Source organism: Leguminivora glycinivorella, chromosome 8, assembly GCF_023078275.1.
Source record: "Leguminivora glycinivorella isolate SPB_JAAS2020 chromosome 8, LegGlyc_1.1, whole genome shotgun sequence".
Classification (NCBI taxonomy): Eukaryota; Metazoa; Arthropoda; class Insecta; order Lepidoptera; family Tortricidae; genus Leguminivora; species Leguminivora glycinivorella.
This window is the reverse complement of record NC_062978.1, coordinates 15163464-15187449: the sequence shown is the minus strand read 5'-3', so window position 1 is coordinate 15187449 and position 23986 is coordinate 15163464. Positions and strand designations below refer to the sequence as shown.

The following is a 23986-nucleotide window of genomic DNA, read 5'->3' as shown; positions in this document are numbered from 1 at the left end:
TAAAAATGTCTGTAACGAAAGCTGGGTAGCGGGTAGAGAAGGGAAGTCCTCATATTGCCATAGCTTACAACACCACCCACAAACTGTTACTAATAACCAGTATAAGTGGGATTTCGGTATTTGTATAGTGTGTGAATGTTGAGATCTTGTTTAACTGGGGTGTTATGTTATGATTTGTCTTCAGTAGGTAGGTGTTTGATATAGCAGCCAAGGATGCGCGGGAGTTTGGGAGAAGCTGTTCGGAAAAGTGCGCGGGGGCCGGGGCGCGCCCACGCACTGCGCGCCGCACCTTACCGCCCGCCTCGCGCCAGTCAGCAGCTGTGGCTCGTGTTGGCTGAACCATCTGTAGGGCCATCCTCTTTTTCTTACCGTAGGTGAGTCATAGTGACGTTTAATATCTGTACTAACTGCAAATCGCGTCGGCAAATAAGTGAGTTTAATCGAAGTGAAGTGATAAATCAACTATGTGGTGTTGGATCTACTGATGCATCGCTACAGTGTGTGAATAAATATGATTTGTGCGAGCTCCGAAACAAGCCGGTGTGAATAGCTCTCAAAACGTGGATTGTTAAACCGTGCACACTGCCAAACTAACTGTTAAAACACTAGTTGTTAATGTTCTTGTAACATGAATAACTGTCATAAAATGTTATACATAAATACCTGCCATTTCATGCGCCCATTACATATTTGAAAGTTCCTTGAATGGTCCTTCAAGACAAATTGAAAAAAGTACATATACGATAAGGAATTAATTCAAAAAGAAAGCAATGTCAACAATATATTTTATTCTTAATTTTAATCCGATGTATTACAATTGTTTCAAATACCAAACTTCTAATTTAAAATCTTAGTACGTTAACAAAAAACAAGCATAGATCTAATTACAATTTTGAGAGGTTTGTAACCAAAGTAGCGCAGCATACCACCAAATTAGGTTTGGTGGGAATGTGAGCCGACCTATTTCCGTCGCGCGCGCAGCGGCCGCGCGGGCGCCCGACGCTCGGCCGGCCCGACGAGCGCCGACCGCCCCCGAGCTCCGATCTAATAATGGAATTTTCTTTCAGCAACATTTTATTTCGAGAAAAATAGGATTTTCGTGCCGTCCCAAATAGTTTGATGCGACCTATATACTGATTGAATGGTTTATTATTAATTTAGTCTTGAAAATAACTCCAATAATATTAATATGTAGGTTATGGCAAAGTTGCTATTGGTTTTAAAAGTTTTTTAAACAATGAAACCCTATACTATCTTGATTATATTATTAATTTAATTCTTTTTTGACATAAATTGGATACAATATTGTTGAAAAGATTTTTTTTTCTACAAAATATAACGTTTTGACATCGCGTATCAAGTGACAGATTCTGTATCCGTGACACTTGGCTCGGCGCCAAATATTAGGTTTCAATTAACAACTTTATTGTTCCGCGGTGAAATTGCCAAATACGCATTTTACAATAGCCATTATTATTAATTAACTAGAACATCCTCGCAGTTCAATACAAATTATTGTATTGAACTGCGAACTGCTTATATTACAAGATAGGAAAATTATTTTATCAGTTTACACATAAGATGACACGAGTCACGAATTTATGCAGAAAATATAATAAATATTTAAATAAGTGGACAAATGAAACGTTTTTTAAGGGACTGTTATTTATAGGTATGTCCCATTTTTTCAATATATTTTTTAATAAATTATAACTTATAACGTGAGACATCAATCTCATAGTTACATAGGCACAACGCACATAAATATAGTAGGTAACTTTGTTGATGTGAAAGACAACGCCTATAGCACTGTCGTCAATGTCAATGGTTAAAAGGCTCCTAGGCTAGTATTAAACCATAGTTAAGCGCCCTATTTTGAAGAAAAGCAGTTCAAGTTAAATATTTTTAAATAGAACCAGTGTCAATACATAATACGGGAATTATCTACTCAAGCTACTTTTGAAAGAAAATTGAGTAACGTAAAGTTGAGATTAATTGTTTGTTAAAATTAATAAAATTCATCAGTCTCCTTCCCTTATCCTAGTCATATGTTCGGCGCAGCATATCCTTCTCTAAATTAATTATTTTACTTAATTTTTATTGCCTTTTCAGGACACCTAATTCAACACATACACAATGGCGGATGATGATGTAAGGTATGTAAAAAGCGTGCTCGTGATATGTACTTACTGACTTTTAAGTATATAACTTTCAGGCAAACTTATTTCATATTAGATAGTAGTTTTAGAATCGTATTTGAATTACTCTTAGATATGGATATGGTCTGTCCGTTTGACATTGATATGTCAGGTCCCAACATTATTCAGAATACGCCTGTATATGATCTCCAATGCCACTGACCTGTCAGAATTCCTGCGTTTCCTGATAGCGATACGACGGGCAATTTGGACAGGTATAAAGACACTATCACGCAATTTATCATTCTACCTACAGTTTACAAATGTGAGCTGTATTATATCATAGGAATTTTACAAATGAAGTCCAATCAGAAGTTTACTTTTAGTACCTACTTACTAGTTAAATGTTACTTAATGCATTTACCTTTTAGATTTAGATGCACAATTGCACACACATATATCAGCGTGAAAAACTGCATCAAATTTTATTCAAATACAGCGTGTGGATTCCATACGGGCGAATAATGTATCCAGTTATTGTAACTGATCATAGGAATCGTATGGGATAATCATTTTGTTAAAAAGGGTTATTAATTAAGAGTATTTAATTTTTTTTATCTGACCAAGCAGCAATGTACGCCGTCCAACTTAATTTTAAATAACATAAACGTCATGTCGTAGTCGTAATGACGTTTAGGTATAGGCACGCTAATTGATATGGACATAATACACTGCGTGCTAAATTATTGTATTTGAAAAAAAATATCTCTTCTATTCAAAAAAAACATGTAATTAGGCTCCTTATAGGTACGATACTAATCTTTATTAAGATATTCGCCCATATGGAATACACTATCAAAATTATACACTATCAAAATTGATTGTATCAATAACGAAATTGTTTGTTGAAACGGAAAACGATCTGGCATATTTTTTTTAATAACCACGATTTTTTGTCAAATAAAAAACAGATTGTTTATGATTCCAAATAGAAACAACTTTAATAGTGGCCTGTATGTTTTTGTCACTAATGTTTCTTTTTTTTTCTTTTCTTTTCCATTATTTGCGGCTGTCCCGTCGATTCCGTCGTGTTCCTGAACTGAATGCTGCAGTATTGAATGCGATGTCCCCTCGAGACCCAGGTACTTATTGTTGTTATAACACAATAACACTCGGCGACTCTACACAACTACACATCAGATGATACATAATATTATTTTCTTTATAGATTGAACATCCTAGTACATACTATAATAATTTAATGGGTATATTCAAATTGTAATCAAGTGATGTATAATTACACCATTTTTGTTATATACCCAAGTGAAAGCTTTTACATCAAGGAATTTACTATATTCATTTTATTACCGCGAAAAAACCTAAGGTGCAGTGAAATGACCTATCCGCAGGGAGAAGAAGATATTGTTACTACCATAAAAAAATCTAAATACATACTTTAGACAATTATTGAGATATACATAAGTATTCATCATTTGCTCACGATTGTACAAAAATGTTTACAAAAACTAAATTACAAAACCCACAGGGACACTTCTAAAACTGACGATAATATTCTATTGACGATATAATTAAATCGTTAATCGTTGAAAACCGGTCAGAATTTTCAAGCACTGAGGTTATGATTACACATGAATTTCTGTTACAGCATTTATCTATTACGTTCATTTTATTATGACGTTTGTAAGTCTGTGTTATTGTGTCTATGGTCGTAAAGGAGGCTAATTTACTCGTACGTGTTGTACCTAATATCAACCAACCGAACAATTATGCTAACACACATAATTTAATAGTACTTTTTGTAACAACATGTCATGGATGTTTTTTTACATGAGATATTTAACATGCTACGATTGTAAAAGCTATACATATGTTAATAGCGTATCTATATATAGCATTTACAATTATAATTAGAATAACTAAAACTCTTGGAATGAATATTTACGCAATTCATGACACGATGTTAAATAAAACACACTAAACACCACTATTGCACACGTTTTCACTAATGCACACACGCACTACTTTACCCGCACATCCATAAATATTGCACCAATTTGTTAATAAACACTATTATAATTATGTCGCACAAATGGCTAATTTACATATACGCCAATTTGAGATATTTCCAATTAGGAGATATATTATGTATGTAAATAGAAAATAATGGAGCTATTCTAGCAGGCAGTGTGTAGATTCTGGTTGTTCCGAATCTCATCAGTAAATAACTGCCTGAGAACATTTTGCTGACAATATAACGTGATGTCAAAATCGAACAATTTAACTATTGGAAATCCACGCATTCACATTTTCATACTGACTAATATTTTAAAAAGAAATAAGTTCAATTGCTCTTTATCTCAAGTTGGTGTATTTATTATATATAAAGTTTTCTGTTTACCTACATATATGTAGGTTTATTTGTATCTATTGCAAATGTCGTTTTCGTATGTGATGTACGTAATCAAGACCTACATTTTTGTGTTATATATAAAGATCGGCCGACGAATGCCAATTATATACCTACGTTGTTAATGTAAAGTTTAATAAGTATTCAACATTATTGTACCCTTATTTGTGTTTACGTTACCTTCTGTTCGTTTACCCCTTTCAATGTCACCTCTGTTGTAATTATAATTTGGGTACGTACCAAATAAGTTTGGTATATTTTGTCTGTAATTTATGTTGTAAATTCTAATAGATTTTTTTGTATATTTTTTCGTAAATCAGCCATATCGAAAGCAAACATAAAATGCACCATGAATGTGTAAGCTTTATTCTTATTTATGAAATAGTTGTTCATTAGTTACCATTATTCGTAATGCATTTTATGTACCTATTAAATGTTAAAACTAACTTTGTTAGTTGTAATTTGACCTGGTTTTAAGAATTCTTTTATTTCTTTTTCAGAAAAAGCGTCTCGAGGAGGTAATGTACTAGAAACAACGGAACACTCAAACACTACTTTTTCAGTTACTTTCCTACACTTTTTCTAAACATTCCCCAACACTCAGCAACACGCTACACAATACTCAGCCCTACGGACCCATTCGAATTGTATATTCTTTAAATATTAGATCTGGCTACGATATGATTCATTTTTGTTTGAAAAAGGTCACATTTGATTCTCAACTGACCAATCGGTGTCATTGCGGTGTCATCTTAGAAGATGTGCAGCAGTATTCGAATACGGCAGTTGGTTTATTTTTCAACCTAAACCAGTAAAAGTAAATATTTGTATAATATACCAAAATGGTATGTAACGAGTTTGATATAGGTTAATCACCAATAACTAAATTATTACATAGATCAGAGGATATATATGTTACTGTTATCTACACTATGTTTAAAGGATGCTGACATGCTATAATGTGTTATTCCACATAAATTTTGCAATAAAATGTCAACTTTAATCGTCAAATTTTTGAGATGACATCTAATTGCAAAATGCATGTGAGATGACAAATTATTGCGTATTTAGCATCCTATTAATGTGATACTTATAATATGTTGTTTACTCAAATGAGAACATGAAAACAATACTTAAAACTGTAACCTTTCATACCTAAATTACTCACACACTCACACAGCAATATCGCAGCAATACATACCGTTCCCCATAAAACACCTAATTTCTCGATATTATTCCACATTTGACTTGTGCAGGCGAAGAAGGCCAAACAGGCCGAGATCGACCGCAAGCGCGCGGAGGTGCGCAAGCGCATGGAGGAAGCTTCCAAGGCCAAGAAGGCGAAGAAGGGTTTCATGACCCCCGAGAGGAAGAAGAAACTCAGGGTGAGTATCGCTAACACTAACCTCGCACTTCACTACTGATTACAGTGTTTTTTGGCACTTTAGCTAACCAATAATTTATATGTGGTTCTTTAATAGTTGCTGCTGCGTAAAAAAGCCGCTGAGGAACTGAAGAAGGAACAGGAGCGCAAAGCGGCCGAGAGGAGGCGCATCATCGAGGAGAGGTGTGGTAAACCCAAGAACATTGAAGATGCTAACGAAGGTAAATATACCTCGGCCTTTTAAACTATCTATTACTCATATTCTCAATTATTAAGTAGCATTATAGCAAATACATATTTTAAACACATTTTCCCAACGTATATAAAGTTAAGCACTCAAATCTATCTTTATTTTGTCATATGCTTCACATCCCCACTATTTTGTGTATCTCTATCACCAGTTACCCATGTGCATACATGTATGTGTCACGTTATAGATGATCTTAGGAGGATTTGCAAAGAACATCACGAACGCATCAATCGCCTTGAAGATCAAAAGTATGACCTGGAATACATCGTTAAAAGAAAAGATGTTGAGGTAGTGAGACAAGTCCAATTTTGTCTCAACTCTTTTGAACAACTCACCAAACTGACATCTCTTCTCTTTCATATTTAACGTTATTTGTGATGTCGAAGTGGCGTGTTTTTCTCAGTCTGGTTAACAGATTAAACGTTCCTTCTAGGCCACCGGGAGTCTCCCGCGCCGCCATCTTGTCTATCCTAACGCGTATCTTATCTCTTCTAAGCTCCATGTGAAGTACTGTTTTGATTGTTGTGCGTATGCTGACTACTTTCTATTTCCAATTTTATTAAAATCTTCTTTTCATCAAACCTTAACCGATACGTTGTCGGTGTAAGCTGTCGGTGGTTAGGATGTATGGGGAGATTGGCGCGGCTAGCGAACACTTGGTAATACTTAAGTTATTTTGTAGCGGCTCTAACGAGCATCATAACCGGGTACCATCAGCGTATCGGCAAGCTCGAGGAGGAGAAGTACGATGCGGAAGTCGAAGTGGCCCGCAAACAGCTCGAGGTCTGATCTGGTTTGGGCTCTACGCAGTACATAATATGCAATTAATTCAGAGTAGTTCATGCCGATAATGTGACTAGTATTAAATTTGTTTGTTTTCGCAGTCCACTCATAATGATCACTTGCGGAGCTGAAAGTAAAAATACCAACATCCCTAACAGTGTGGATAACAAGTATAAGTAAAATGCTGAAATAACATTGAGCCGTTGTAGTCGCCAGTCTGTCGCAGACAGTGCCTAAGTTAGAGATCATCGAGAGCCTGCGCGTGCGCGGCGCCATGTAGCTTCGCTTTCGCTTGGTCCTCCGGCCGTAGTCCCAGCGTCGCATCCCACACTACACCACGAATATTGTAATGTTCACCTGAAAATGTGATTGTATTTTTCTATAGCGGAACTGCAGACGATATGTCAAATGTACTGGCACAGACTATACAACCTTGAGGGGGATAAATATGAACTAGAACGAGCCATTCAAATTAGGAAAATGGAGGTAATCTGGATATTAGGATTGGGAATGCATTATGATATGATTTGATACTGATTTAGTTGTTACGACATGACATGATAGTTGTACGGCTCGACGCACACATGCACACGTCGCTCCACGTCGACAGACGCTGGTCACTCACACCGATGTCCATGCTCATTCTGCTGGCTCAATAATCTGTCTTTCCTTTTTCTTTAGCAATGCTCAAGAGAATAATACAGGAGTATTATGACCGCATGTATGTGTGTGAGGGCCAGAAGTGGGATTTGGAACATGAAGTCAGGAAAAGAGATTATGAGGTATTGACCAATACTTTATAACCATTGTGAATATCACAGTCATCGATTAAGTAACAAACGTGCGCGTGTGACAAATCGTGTACATTGTTAACGCTTTGTAAGTTTTCGGTTGTTTGTTGTTGAATTGTAAATAATAGTCGGGGCCGTCGGTAGTGCTGTATAGAGCAGATATGTAACGTAGAGGTCCTCGGGCGCACGGGCGCAGGCGCAGCCCAGCCACGGTAAGGCGTGCGGTGCAAAATCGATCACGGCGCGTCATCCGACAGGAGCTTACACCGCTAACTACACTAACGACAGTAACCGCCCGCTCGGCGAAACGTAACAGTAACCACACACTCACCACTCAACCACGCGGCGCCCCGGGCTCCGCTGCATGCCCGCGTAACTTCATCTCACTCGTCGCTCATCTCATCTCCATGTGACGCGTCATCTCGATACGAACGTGTCGTAGGAGCCAGCCGTCCTCGACGCAAGGTAGCTCTTCTTAAGCTTCCTGTTATCTGTAAGCTTTGCCTGTTGCATGACATAATCGTATACTTAATATGTAATAACAATCGCCGCATCCGAATCCTTATTAACCGTCCCCTAAAATAGTATGGCACTTGAATAATATCTTAAACAGTGTGACAGCTATAATAATAACCGATCTTCGACGTTTCAGCCGCTAGTGTGACGCTTCGCGTGTGTTGCCGAGCTTAGTGGCCTTACTGAATTTTCTCTTTTTGATGATAACAATTAGAATTTACGTTAAAGTACTGTTGGAACGCTGGACTGGTTCCTCTATTGGCACACGCAAGTGCATAGTGTAAGTGAAACTTCTTGTTCCAAATCTCCAACTTTTCATGTATGTGCCAACATTTCCGCGCGAAATGTTTTTGCGTGTTCGGTTGTTGATATATATGCCCCATATACCTTATTCCATACCCTTTGTTATATTTTAGACACGGATTGTGTTTAAATAGAAAGTGCCATGCTCTGGTCGATGTTGCCCTTCCTTCCCTGACCAGCCGAGTGCCCAGCGCTCGAGCACTCGCCCGGGACACAGAGTGGTGTATACTATGCTCACTTGCGAGTCCAGAGACACACATACATATCTCAATTACTATCCACATTCGCAAGTCAGGATCGATTTTGCACCGTCACTCCATAATACACATTATACGACGTCTTACTCATACATTAAATGTCGATGTTTAGTGATTGTTGTAATGAAACGTTCTGTTTTGAGTAGAAAGACTCACAGTAAAATACAGTGCTCAATATGCTGCACCTTCGACTAGCGGAGGCACCTACTGCCGTCCGCTGTTCAGTATGCTAACTATATAAAGTCGAAGAATAGTATATTGATGGCGCCGTATTTCATATGTAAAATATTGCACTTGATGTTAATGTACATTAGATGTGGAGACAGGTGCTGCTGGAGACCAGCTACCGATGACGAGGCACGATGAGTAGATTTTCTGCACGAAATTAGTAAAATGTGGAATAGTTTAGTTGGTAAATCATAGTAGGCAAAGAGCACAGGTTAAAGATATAAAGGCATAGTGTATTGGGATATGGGACTGACCTATACCGATTATTCTACATACAGACAACAGAAGTAAATATCTCTGTATACAGCTCGCTAATAACACTGCCTAATCTTCGCTCAGCTATATCTTGTTCTGTGCTTTGTTGTATCATTGACCGAGCGTAACAGCCGGCCTAACAAATGCTCTCCAACGCGATGTGTTGAGTTTTTCTGATTTCTTCTGTAAATGTGTTGCATGTTTTGTATTCATGTAATCTTTCTTTTGTACAACATTTGCACACAGTTCCACAGGTTTGAAAAATTTGTATCATCTACATTTTAAGAAAAAGGCCTTCAGCTTCACCTCGAATTATTTTAAACATTTAATATTTCAAACTCACTTTCAAACTTGTGGAATGTAATTCGGCATGTTTTTGTTATTTGTTCTTTAATACTAAATATGTTACCTACTGTAATTTTGATTCTTAATCTTAATTTCATTGTGCTGTAAATGTTTTCATCTATTATGTTTTTCTTTTTAATACAAATATATTATAGTTTCATGTAGTTTCTTATGTTACAACATCTGTTCTTCTAATTTAAAGTTTACATAAGTCTTTAACGATGAGTTCTATTTTCTTCATTATTTTCATTATATCGTGAAAACTTTTGAAATAATAAATATTATTCCGGCAGATCTCCGACCTGAACTCCCAAGTCAATGACCTCAGAGGAAAATTGTAAGTATCAAACTCATCACTTGCACAATGCGTAATTATGTTCCATTGCCTCCGTCCCATCAAAACAATAGTTATTTGTTATACAACGGGGCAAAGTTGTATTTTAACGCCGAGTGTAGAATTGAAAAACGAGCAAGTGAAAGGATCCTATAGTTGAACCACGAGCGAAGCGAGTCGTTCGAGAATAGAATCCTGAACTTGCGAGTTTTTTAACACACGAGAAGTAAAATACATTTGCACCCGAGTGTAACACAAAACTTTTCCCCTCACTATAGCGAGGAAACTACAACGCAAAAAATGCGTTTATCACTGCTTCCAGTAGTTCCACAGGTGGTAAATCATCTTTATTACTAGATTCACCTATTTTTATCAATTTTAAAACAGTTAATTTGACTTTATTCAAGGTCAAATTACTTTACCCATTAGTGGATAAAATGTGTTTTTACCCGCTGGTATTAAATGACAAAACACGTGTGTCCGAGCTAGTGAGGGGAAAATAAATGTTTCACTTTTGGATACCTATTTTTATACAGATATTTTTATTTACTCATAATTTTGCTGCTTACGACTTTTCTGCTTTGCCTAAAGGTTGATTGGTAGACAATGCCTTATGAGATTAAGATCACTTATTGTACGTTGCACTTTTAAGATTCATAAAGCATCTAAAGCAAAACTTACGATATATTTTCCAAATACAAGGATAATAAATGTAGATAACGTGAGTCGCGTTGTCTGCGACAGCGGATGTGCCTCTGAATACGATCCGCTGTAATGATATTCGCGCCGGAGAGTGCGGATTCAGGGGCTCTTGTCTGCTCTTCACTCTCTTTGTAGACGCGTACGCGTCACATGCGACTATGAGAGAGGGTAAATAAAGTATCTTTGGATGTATCGTTAGCTATAGAATGGTATCTGATAGCCACTAAGGATTTTGGTATTTATAACATAAGATGTGGCTTAGCTATATTTTGTTCGGATGCCTAATATTGATTCCAAATTCAGATTTTAAAGCGTTAAATCAATCCATGTAGTGAAGAGCAAAACAAAATAACCAATTTAAGGGAGGGATCATATAGACTTAAGAATTTATATCTAGATAGAAAAGAATTGATACCTATTTAGTATACTTTTATTTTAATACATCGGAAAGTACTTTGGCATATAAGCTTTCTTAATAATTGTTATCTCACAATATATTACATATGTAGGGTGCATTAGGGTAATTTTGAAAGTAGTCTAATTTCGAAAGTCACATAAAAATCACCATCATATCAAGATTCCCCTTTCGAAGTTTCTGTGATTCGAAAGTACCCCAATGCTTATAACACAACTAGACTAAGATAAAAAAAAAACAGTAAATAACATTGCTTGTTCTTCCAGCGTCAAACCTACACTCAAGAAGGTGTCCAAATACGAGAACAAATTCGCCAAGCTCCAGAAGAAGGCCGCCGAATTCAACTTCCGTAACCAGTTGAAGGTCGTCAAAAAGAAGGAGTTCACCCTTGAAGAAGAAGACAAAGAGGTAATTTATTCCTTTTTTTATTTATCCTTTTTGATCGTTAGCAGAAGCGCGATCGACAATAAATGGTACGGGTAAATGTGTCTGGCCTTTTTACTCGTTGTCACAGGTCTGGTGTTTTTGGGAGTTCATATTTTTGCTATCATCATTGATTAAACAGGCCAAACGTGAAGGCCAGACTCTCTTTAACGTATGACACACTTACCCGTATTGATCTTAGCAAAGTCATCATAGACAATTTTAGACGAGACTTAAAGATTCGAATGGTTATGAGATTTCGAAAAAATGAACAGACTTGAGATTGTTTCTTATTTTACGAATCACGGCATACATACCCGGTACAGACCAGGTTCACTAGTAATATACGACTACTTAATATAGTATTTATTTAAGTATTTCTATAAAAACAAGAAAAAGTTCTAAACACTGAAAAAGAGTGCTCAATCAGTGGTTATTGTTTTCTATTAAACGTTGCTATTTTAGTATATATCAAAGGTATATTTTTACGTGAAAGACATCTAAGTATTTAATTTTTTTGGAATAAAATATATGTTTTTATATTACGAAGGTATAATTTACTTACTTTACTCAGACATAAAATATAATGAACTCATTTCTAAAACACTTACAAACTATAAAACTCACATAACAATATAACCGATAGGTAGCTAGTAACTTTTCACATCTTACGATATTACACTTCCACCTATTATCGGCCCTATTCCAACTTTATGATAGGTACGAGTACTTTAAATATTAGCTCAATATATCTCAGTGTCAAAAATGACATTTCCGTTAAAGAAATTTTATTTTTTGCACTGACATATCCAATCCATATAGTATTTAGAGCTAATATTTGACGTATTTTCAAGTTCGAATCGGGTCGTATTTCCCGGTCGGATAACAACTTTATCGACTCGAAGTAAACTTATTTATCTTCTTAGAAATAAACTTTTCTCTACTAATATTCAACAGGCTAAGAAAGCGGAGAAGGCTGATTGGGCTATCGGCAAGAAGTAAACACTGTAACAAGTCTTCACAAACTTAACCCATCTAAATAACACCCCAAATCAACTATGATGGAATTTATTTATTACATATTAATATAAGAATACATTTCTTTGTATTATTTAAAATAACTTATTTCAAATACCCGAATGATACTTAAAATACTAAGGTGAGAAAAGTTTGGGTGAACTCGGTGTACTTGCTTACGCTTCGAGTCCTCGCACTCAATGTTATATTCTAGTATAAACGAGCCCCTGCTTCGCAAACCCTGAGGTTCCGTTTTTAACTAAATATGTAGAACACTATAGGGTGCTAATATATATTTATTTAGCTTTTGTAACTAACTCTGTACATTATCTTTGGTAGGTAATAATTATTTGACGTAAAAAAAAAAACTTTCAAACCCGAAATCTCTTGAGATGGCCGTATAAAATAATAAAGGTAGCAGTAGCACACAGCACAAAGGTCCAGAACACACGTATACGTACATAACAACATTATACAGTGTTTGATTAGATTACATTGAGCGGTGTGTTAATGTTACCATATTTCACAGGGCGGCGTCGGAGGAAAGGTAAACGCTTATAGAAGGGACACGCCAGCACCACAGTGTAGACACGTTTTACTGCATACGACACACGTGGCACGCTGTAGATCATTCTCACTGGCTTTATATATTAACAGGCTAATTTTAACTTACACTAATGTCATTAGGACGTATACAGAATATCATTTAAATATCGTGCGTTTCGCTGTGCCTTCCCGTGTGCGTAGCGGAATGCCCAAACGCTTCACGATTCGCTCACGATTCGTTCATGATTCGCTCACGATTCGTTCATGATTCGCTCACGATTCGTTCATGATTCGCTCACGATTCGTAAGCGTTTGTGCATTCGGCTACGCACACTGTAGTTGTGATGTCGCGAACGAGACTCACGATAACTAAATGAGATCTTTTAGATATCGTTCCGACGTCAGTGTATGTTTGAATTGGCATGTAAATAAATCAATTTAAGAATGGCAGCTAGTTGCGAAATTAGTTTACTCTTGCACAGGCACATTATCTACACTTTTCTGATATTAAAACCAGTCATCAATTGGTTTTATGCACTTCTCTATCTTGCTTAATCGTTCTTTAAAGCAGTAGTCATATTTTGATGATAGCTAAAATTCTGTTTTATGAGTGATTATATAGGTACAAAGAACAGGTTGCCTATGTTTTATGAGATTACATATGTTACGAAGAGCTTCATGATATGCTTCTGTGTATTAGAAGCATTGTAAAAACTTATAGTGTATGTAAATAAGCTTCAATGATTATGGGTGTGAAATGTAGGTACGATGCTAATTGGAAAGTGTAAGCAATAAATTAAATGAATCTGATGGCATTTAGGGGAGCAAACGTGATGCGTCGACATGCATTACGATACAAATGTAAGGTACAGCTGGGCAAATCTCGACTTGGGGGCAAATGTAACTGGTCCATTTTTTCCATGTTTTACAATGTTTGCATTATTAAATAGTGTCCACCGGTCATATATGGTAGGCGCGTTCAGTGAATACATGTAGATTTCAACATCATAGTGTAATAATGGAAAAAATGGATTAGTTACAATTGTCCCCCAGTCGAGATTTATCCCGCTTTACCTTATTCATATGTTTGTTTTGCTCAATCAATACCTTTTCTTTTATAGCAGTGGAAGGAGCTGATTAACTAGTCGTCTGGAACTGATATTGTCGCCATTGTAAATATGTATATGAACGTGTTTATTTATGTACAGGCTTCGTGTGTGAGCGTGCTAGTGAACAAAGCGCTGTAGCTCTTGATAATTGATTAAAGACAAAAAGCGCTCTCTATTCATGGAGTTTTATTATTGTTTACTAATGCTGTGTTATTTTTTTACAGAAAAAACCAGACTGGTCCAAGGGCAAACCCGGCGATCAGAAGGTAAAAGAGGAAGAGGTTGAGGCATGAAGTGTTAAATCACCTACCAAAAACTATATGTGACCTTTGTCGTATTCCAGCCGACCTTATTGCCATAACTGTCTCAAATTCAATGTGATCACCCATCCCGTTATGTGGCTAGTCCGACCCATTGGGAACTCCTTTCCCAGTTCAGCCTATGGCAATAGTTCCTCCATTATTGTATGTATTGTCTATAAACCAATCATGTCTACCATTTCGAACATGTAATTTTATAATTATTTATTTATTACAATAATGTTTTTATAAGATATGTTTAATAAAAATTAATATTCTGTACTATGTTATGTGTTGTCTTATGAGCCTTTGTTCCCTAGTCCTTTTATCCCCGCAACCAGTGAAGTAGCGTAGATATTATGTGGACTTGTATTTTATCCATGTTTGTGTTGGTATATAACATAATTATGTCAAATAGAACTCCTTACTAATGAAAACACAATTTGTTGATGTAACTTCGTAATAGGTTCCGGTGATGACTGTAATGCGACGGTAGGAAGGTCGCGTAAATGTAAGTATTTATCGTCTGTCAACATATTTGTCAGCATTAAGTATTTCTCGCCTGTCATCATATCTGTAAGATACAAGAACCTATAAATATGCAAGTGCAATAGAGACAGACATAGTGACAGGTGATAAGAATGGAACTAAGTTGCCACCAGGAATTAAAATCAATTATCAATTAGCACCGAAAGCGCTGTGATAAATAATATAGTAATTTTATTTAAGGGTTTATGTTTCGAGATTGAAATTTGTGATTTGCCAAGTATAATAATGACTTATGTTGTCGCATATCTGCAGCATGCCGAATATCTAGATATCATGATCGTGAAATGCTTATCAATAATTTTCAAAGGAATATCAAAATCATATATAATGTGGAAACAGAATTTCTGTACGCACACAATAAGTATTGTATTAGCAGAACAATTTTATTCCTCGTAACATGGAAATGGAACATACAAAATGTATTGAGACTATATTATGAGTTCTTTGTCAGCGAATACACGGAAATAGTTTATTAGAAGTATGTACAGTGAGCATCAATAGTAGCGGATGAAACAACATGCCAAAACTATCAGACATTTTAAATAAATTGTTTAAATAAAAATAAATCTATACAGTTCTCGGCCAGATATGTCGTAATTAAATTAAGTATATAGAAGCATTGTTTGATCTGTCACTTTTGTTGCTGACTGTATACGAGTACAATACAAATGTAGTTTATGTAGCATGGAGCTTGGGCCAGGTCAGTAATATCATTACCATGGAGGGATGGATTTGGAACAATTTAAAGTATTCGTACTTAATACTTACCTACCAAACATATAAATATCTGGATTGAGAATGGAGACTGGCTAAATTGACAAAAAGTTGGCAAATAAATGTACATATTATGGTATTGGGCAATTCCACGTAACTGTAATGTGAGTGACCACTTCATTGCATGTTTTTTTATTTATGATGCAAATTGAAGTCTTAATTTATCTCTAGATAAGCCTACTTTTAATCCTTAGATATATTGATATTTAAATTAGCACCATGAATAAAAAAACATGCAAATAATTGGTCACTTACATTACTCTGTTACATGGAATTACCCTATTTTTGATTTCGACATAATAGAGTATAATTCCCGAAAAGTTTGTACATTTGGATCACGTCTCCGGTTTTGATAAAAATTGGTGGGTATGTAACCTTCCTTTTTTGTTACCAGATTTCTATACATTTTCGATAACTAAAATGGAAAGCTTCATACAAACTACCTGGGACATTTTGGGAAACCTAGTGGATCTTGCTCAGCATCATGGAGTTTATCAGCCTACCAATTTTTATCAAAACCGCAGACGTGATCCAAATGTACAAACTTTTTAGGAATTGCTGATTAAAATATTTATTACAAAATTACAAATATATCCAACTTATATAAAGCATTATTACAAGCATAAGCACTGACCTATTTATCCGTATAAGGCCACCTGGCGTTACCCCACGTGCTCCAAACATTGGCAGGCGCCACCTTCACTGTTGGTGAAACGCCAAGATTTATAAATGATTAGTGTTCACGTTCAGCGGCAGTTGTGCCTATCTAAGGAAACTTGGTGGATACATGCCAAAGCTTTAATATTTACTTTTTCTTAGGTTTAAAAACAAAATAAATATTGCTCGATATTACCTATTGGATAAATGGATATTGGATAAAATATGTTTAAAACTGTCAATAACTATTTTTACGATGTCATGTAGTAAATATAAAATAATTAAAGCCCTGGCCCCGTAGCCGAATGGCATTTCTCCGACGCGAAACAAAAACATAACGCCGCGAAAGGTAGTCTGGCTCTGTCGCGCCAATATGCAAGAGCGATAGAGATAGATATCTACGAGCGTTTCGTTTCGTGAGCGTTTGTGTCATTCGGCTACGTACCCTGAAATATGCAGTCAAGCGTAAGTCGGAAAAAACTTAGGTTACGAATTTCACTAACTGCCACTGCAAGGTGTTACCAAATCTCTTAAATAGTGTGAGCGCGTTTAAAAATTACATATAAATTCACATTTATTTCGATTTTTACTCGTGATAACTGAACGAAGAAAGTAGGTATATTTTATTGTACGGAAACTTTGGAACGCCGGTTTTTGTTAGGAGTACAATACAATACGAGTACAATACAAATATTCTTTATTGCTCACAAATATTAACAAGATGACATCAAAAAAAATGTTAAAGACATAACTTTAACTATGGTAGACAACAGGCGGTCTTATCGCTAAAGAGCGATCACTTCCAGACAACCCTTGAATAGTGGAGACAAGACACAAAAAACAACTGATTTGATTAGGTGATAGTGAGAGTAGTGACTATCGAGAACTTAAAATTCTTAGCCGCAAGTAATTGGTGCACAAACGGCGTAAATAGCAATTTTTTGTAAAAAAAATCTAATGGTAGTAGGTAGGTAAGTAAAGATGGATGGACGGATACGGACAAAGGTTTATTTAGGTATTATATTGCTGTATTGCTGTATCTTCTGTATCTTCATGCCTTAGGAACGTGGCAACAATATAATTATATGCGCGTGCAAATGGTATAGTAAAAGGCGGGTTCAAGAAGCAAAATCCTTGTAAAAGCGTCTGTTCATTAATAGATAATAACAATACTAAGCCGAAAAGCTCGGTAACTACTATTAAAGGTACTAGCGGAACTTACCAGTTTAAACAAAATAAACTTTGAACTTGAAGTAACACTATGGAAACGAATTATAACTATTGCGTATATTGAATAATACAACTCGACGTAACGCTTGCAATAAAGTTTGATTAGCCTCTGGTTCTTGCCAAGGAGAAGCGATACGTACATAGGATGTAGCGCGAAATAATCAAGAAATATCTAAACTTTGATAGGGTAGGCTAGGGCTTGACTGTACCACCAGCTTGGAATCCAGAAATCCATTTGATAATTACTAAATATTTACTACGTACGCCTCAAGCTTACTACTCAGATATGTCCGAGATTTTTTTCTATTAAATGTAATTATCTTTGGCGTATTTCAATCATCCAAGGACCTAATATTGCTTCAGCACAGGTTTATTCTCAGTACACGAAAATAAAAAATGTAATAAATAAAGGTAAATATTTTTCATTTCTTTTTAATGAAATGATTAATGGTGTTATGCGCTCATCCAAGCCGCACTAACTCAGAATGAATTACGAAGCTGATAACTAAACCTGAATTTAATTTAGATTCATCTTATTTAGTACAAAATAAGTAGTTTATTTTGCGGAATAAATAAGATGAACATGAAAAAAAAAAATGAAAAAATATTTATTAAGTAAAGAGTACATTACAAGTTGATTAACATTGGTAACCGCACTAGGCATGCCTGTATCGCGGCAACCAATAACATACGTTATGCCAAAGTACGATTCAACCGGTTGACAGATTTGAATGTTTGGTCAATGTGACTACGCCTACAACTAAGTATAATACTTACAAAATAATGAAAGAAACAAAACAACATACATCAACTATCCTTATGAAATTTCAACTTTTTCGAGTTTGGACAATTCTTTCAGTCTCATCGTAATTTAATTTGGCTAGCCATTCCCGTAAAAGCTGCTTGGTTTTAAAAACTGATACGCGCTGAAACATATACGCGTATCGCATTCAGAATGGGTGGACGTGAAGACGCGGGTTCGATTCCCGCCTCGACCACTTAAGGACTTCGCCACTATTAGTTTAGTGATTTCAGTTTTACCTGGTAGGTACATTTAAAACACAAGAAAGTATTACTGTCAAATTCTACAGAAATGTACTTGCTGTAGTAAAATAATATTATACTCCTATACAACAAAATAATAATATATTATGCAGAAGCTGTTGCAAATTCATTGTCCCTGCATTTCACAGTAAATTGCTTTGAAAAAGAGCATGCTAAACCAATTTAAATCAGTCATTGAGCTGTGAGCGTTTTATCCAAAGCTTCACAAATTGCTTGTGATTATCATAAAGTGAACGTCGTCACCGCCGTGGCGCCTGTGCTTTATTAAATTTTATCTCGCCAATTTGGGGTAAATCCAAATATATAAATACATAGGTATAGGTACAAGGCTTCATTAAGATTTACCGGTATATTAATTAGTAGGTATGTTGTAATTTGTGAAGAATATTTTGAATCATCTTTTCCTCCAGTGACACATCTTAGGTAGGCATTGTAGGTAGTATTCAAGAGTGGCAGAAGAGTGTCATTTATTGGGCCTTCGCGTGTCGAGCACTAATACTTTTGTCGTACAGTATTTATACGTTTAGTAATAATAATGAAATACGTGTTTACCTCTTCTTATACATACGTCGAATTACTCTTGGCAGAGTAGTTGTGGCTACGTTGAACCACTAACGATTCTACGCCAGCTCAACTTGGTATGTGTATTTGGCACATTTTGTGTTAAGTGAGGAGTTGGTAACGTGTTTACCTCAGCAATTCCCGTCAACTTTGTACAATGCCACGTCAGCAAATTTTAATTGATCCTATTTTGTTACCAACATTTAGTAATATAATTCGACTTTCGTAAGATATATACAGGATAATTGTTATAATTAAGAAAATATAGATACTAGAGAACCTTAATGACGAAATAAAACTTAATAAAATCTCAATTAATCAACAAAATCTTGGTAACAAAATAGGAATTAATAAAAACAAATTTAACTTTTCCCTTAATTTTTGTACAAAGTTGACGGGAATTGCTGACCTACGCAAGTGAAATTTGATTAAAAAGTTGATGCTTTGCTTTGAAGCTATTATTAAACAGCTCTTCTACAATTTACATTATAATAAATTTACAATTTATTATAATGTTTGTGTTTACATCTATTTCTCTCAAGGGTAGAAAAACTTCAATTAATTGCCTTCATGAAAATTCTTGAAATAAAGTTCTAGCTTATTCTTTGCGCTTTTAAGCCTGTTGCTTAAATACTTCTGTAGTGTTATGAGACTTGTAATTAACTAAAATAATATACAGGAAGGAGAAGCCGCAGCAGCTCCCGCTGACGGCGCCGCAGCCCCGCCGGCAGAAGGCGCGCCGCCAGCTGAAGGCGCGCCCCCCGCGGAAGGCGCCGCGCCTGCAGAAGGGGCCCCTCCAGCGGAAGGAGCCCCCGCAGCGCCGGCGGAGGGGGCCCCCGCGGCAGAGGGCGCCCCGCCCGCCGAAGGCGCGCCTCCGGCGGAAGGGGCCCCGCCAGCAGAGGGCGCCCCTCCTGCAGAAGGCGCCCCTGCCGCACCACCAGCAGAAGGAGCTCCTCCCGCGGAAGGGGCCCCAGCAGGTAATCCCTTAATTCTATATAGAGGTACATGCCAAAGCAATACAATATTTGAACTCCCAACTCACGTCAATTAGGAAGCTATTCACAAAATAGAAACCTTAATAGGATTAAATCATATATTTACACATAAACACGATGTGTCGTAGGTTTAATGTGTAAGAGTAGGTAACTAGGTATATTCATGCTCTTGGGCAATTACTTAAATATATTATTGTTTTTTAACAGCACCCGCAGAAGGCGCGCCACCGGCAGAGGGAGCGCCCGCTCCACCTGCAGAAGGTAAAATAAAAATTATATTTTATTACATATTTATTTTATGAATTCAAATAATCGCTGAAAGGGCAAGGGTGGCCAAACAAGGCTCACCAATATCAACGTTATGGAGCTAAATGTACAACGTCATTTGTATTTACTACTAATTCATAATTATAATTATTAATTAGAGGAATTAAATATAAAAATAATTTCGTCAACCATACTGGTATTCTTATAAAATTGAATTTCTATCAATGGTGTATTTTTTTCATTACAACTAAAATTAAACCTAAAAATAAAACTAAATAACAAACTAATGTCATGCACAGATTCCTTTCACTGTACGGTCAGCTCATTTTATACTGGACATTTCAGAGTTAAGCATAGTTAAGCTATGACGTTCCAGTATAAAATGAGCTAGAAGTGGATCAACAATTAAAGTCCGTGACTGTACTATGCATGCTGCTTACACATTACCTAGAGCTAAGAGAAAATTGATGTTCATGACATAAATATGGGATTTAAATTAATTAATAAAAAGGAAGGGATGCTTTTCATTAAATGCTATTTTCATGCCGATGTAGTACGATAATGCAAACACGTCAGCAGTTCTCGAAAAGTTTGTACAAAAATTAAGGGAAAAGTTAAATTTGTTTTTATTAATTCCTATTTTGTTACCAAGATTTTGTTGATGAATTGAGATTTTATTAAGTTTTATTTCGTCATTAAGGTTCTCTAGTATCTATATTTTCTTAATTATAACAATTATCCTGTATACTTATATCTTACGAAAGTCGAATTATATTACTAAATGTTGGTAACAAAATAGGATCAATTAAAATTTGCTGACGTGGCATTGTACAAAGTTGACGGGAATTGCTGACGTAATTGAATGTCAATTATAATACATTGGCATTTCTATACTTGCAAACAAATCGTGTAGCCATTGTGCCAACGGTCTACGCTCCATTGAAAACGAATCGTAATCATCACTAAGCGTTCGTTATCTTAGCGCAAGCTATCTGCACCATGGCTGAGCGCAACATGGCTGTGGTTACTTCAATTCACATCAATTTTCTCAGAGATTATCACGTTGGCTAGCACGGATGACTCCACGGCCACGGCGGGTGGTTGTGGGTGGAAAGGAGAGCGTGGGTACATTTTTTCGTTAAAAATATTGCATAACAAATAAATTGTTTTAAGGAGCCCCTGCCGATGCGCCAGCACCAGAAGCCGCATCTGCGGAAGGTACTTTATGTTGTAAACGTGTTGTAACTGTCGTTTGTGTCGAATATGAGTTCTTTATTCAGTCATCTTTATGCAATAATTTATGGGATGGCCATACATCAACTTTTACTATAAGACCAAACCCGAAATCGTCAAGTTCTCGGGATTGTCAAGATTTCGGGTGGGGCAGCATAATTAAAAGATTCTTTCAACATAATGGCTCATATAAATATTCACCCGTAATATAATTGAAGATGACTAAATAAATACGATGTATTTAGAAATTCTGTGTCGTCATAATGTATTTGTCTTTGAAGAACTCAGTCATGTGCCGAGTTTATGTTACCGTGTATCTTTTCTGCACCCAAAAGTTAAGGACACTGGCGATACAAATGCCCTCAATAAAAGTCTGATACACCCGAAAATTACGTCGGGACAAATAACGTGCATTTGTCTTCCTCTGTAAATTCCTTGTACAGTCAGCAGCAGAAGTTCGGTAGCGGGCAAGGTGTTCACAATGATCCTAACACGCTCTTATTTTCTTAAAAATAAGATCGTGTCAAGTTCAATTTGAACACCTTGCTCGCTACGCTACTTCTGCTGCTGACTGTACCCAAAGTACCTATGTTATTCAGTGGATAGGTTACCATTAAAAAAATGTGTATTACACGCATAATAATTGACAGAAAGTCACACATCTCGTTAAAAATACGTGTCTACTTACCATTATAGTCTAGATTATTATTGAGTTCTTGAGCTTTTTTGTCGAATGTCTTCCAGTTTTTAGATTCCCAGAGTAACTGCAGCGCTATCTGGAGACTATGTAAATTATGTATTAGGTATGAATTTCTCACATATTTTTAGTTAAAAATTGACATGGGGAAGCATCATCTAGGTCACGTGTTCAGGAACAGTTCATTCTGGATACGAAGGGACTTTTGTGTCGAGTTATTTTTAACATTAAATACTGGAGTGACACCAGCGTTTTTATATGTCTAATATGTCTTTGTCTTACGGTAACAACAAGTCATTTTATTTGTGCCTTAATATTCCTACGTTCTGTCTAAGTCTAGGCTAATGTACAGTAAGCTTCAAAAGTGCATGGCGAATTTATCAATGAATTAATAATTTTCCAGCCATTTTCGCAGCTTACTGTAGGTGTACATTTCTGTGTTGTGTTGTATGTTTTATATGATTTACTCAAGTTCCTGACTTCGTCTCATTTTGCTTTCGTGATCAATTTTGATGTGTCACTTTCGTTAGTGGACAACAAATATCATCAACTTAGACGACACAGACTACCGACGAAAGTGACGAATAAAAATGGGTGTCGAAAACAGAATGGGAAAAACATTTTTACTTGACAAAAAACGAACGAGCATATTCAACTCAACTTCGGGAATACTTTTCGTTTGTATCCATATTAATATTATAAATCGGAAAGTGTATGTGTCTGTTTGTTTGTCCGTTTTTCACAGCAAAACGGAGCGACAAATTGACGTGATTTTTTAAGCGGAGATAGTTGAAGGGATGGAGAGTGACATAGGCTACTTTGTGTCTCTTTCTAACGCGAGCACAGCCGCGGGCAAAATATAGTTCTTAATAAAGTTATATTATTTCTTACAGCTCCCGCAGAGCCCGCACCCGCACCTGAGGCGGCGCCTGCGCCCGTCGAAGGTGGGTTGAAGTGAAGTGGTTGAAGTATGATTAGGCGACTGAACTGGCACACACGATTCATTACTACTGCGCTTTTATTCGATCTAATGAGCACATTTCATTATGTTTGTTCGTTAGCCAATAATTACTTAGATGTATGTTAGGTAGGTACCTACTCTAAACCAGAATCTATGAGTAAACTGTTGATTCTTAATACAATAGTTGCGATTTTGAAACATTAATAAAATATCGACAATGTAGGTACACGATATTTATTTAAACTTTATTGCACAAAAAAGAAATGTCTAATGGCATTCTCTACCAGTCAACCATCTGGCTAAATAGAACAGATATCGTTCATTATCATTTCGTTTTCGGTATCTTTCATTGCTGTAGCTCTGAAACTTGAGCAGTTCCATGTGCTCCACCTACAAATTTAAATTGTAGTTGTTGAACCTCAAAGTGGATAAGTACCTCAAACTATTCAATGGCATTATTAATTGTTGTTACAA

General features: G+C 36.2%; 1 protein-coding gene across 16 annotated transcripts; it reads left to right on the top strand.

Moving 5' to 3' along the window:
* Positions 1-248: 248 nt before the first annotated feature.
* Positions 249-14808, top strand: LOC125228496 (troponin I). 16 transcript variants are annotated; one of them, XM_048133066.1, is made up of 10 exons: positions 253-374; positions 2113-2151; positions 5067-5084; positions 5823-5951; positions 6048-6171; positions 7665-7765; positions 9972-10015; positions 11396-11537; positions 13099-13116; positions 14449-14808. In XM_048133066.1, exons 2-10 carry the CDS (start codon positions 2137-2139, stop codon positions 14515-14517), a joined length of 660 nt encoding a protein of 219 aa, XP_047989023.1. In that variant the 5' UTR covers positions 253-374; positions 2113-2136; the 3' UTR covers positions 14518-14808. The 16 variants fall into 16 exon arrangements, with proteins under 16 accessions (XP_047989030.1, XP_047989038.1, XP_047989037.1 ...); XM_048133068.1 differs by lacking the exon at positions 7665-7765 and adding an exon at positions 7369-7469; XM_048133067.1 differs by lacking the exon at positions 7665-7765 and adding an exon at positions 6883-6983.
* Positions 14809-23986: the final 9178 nt, after the last annotated feature.

Coding starts and splice junctions, on each gene's coding strand:
- LOC125228496 (XM_048133066.1), top strand. Junction 7,766..9,971: donor TCAGGAAAAGAGATTATGAG/GTATTGACCAAT, acceptor TTATTCCGGCAG/ATCTCCGACCTGAACTCCCA. Junction 10,016..11,395: donor AATGACCTCAGAGGAAAATT/GTAAGTATCAAA, acceptor TTGTTCTTCCAG/CGTCAAACCTACACTCAAGA.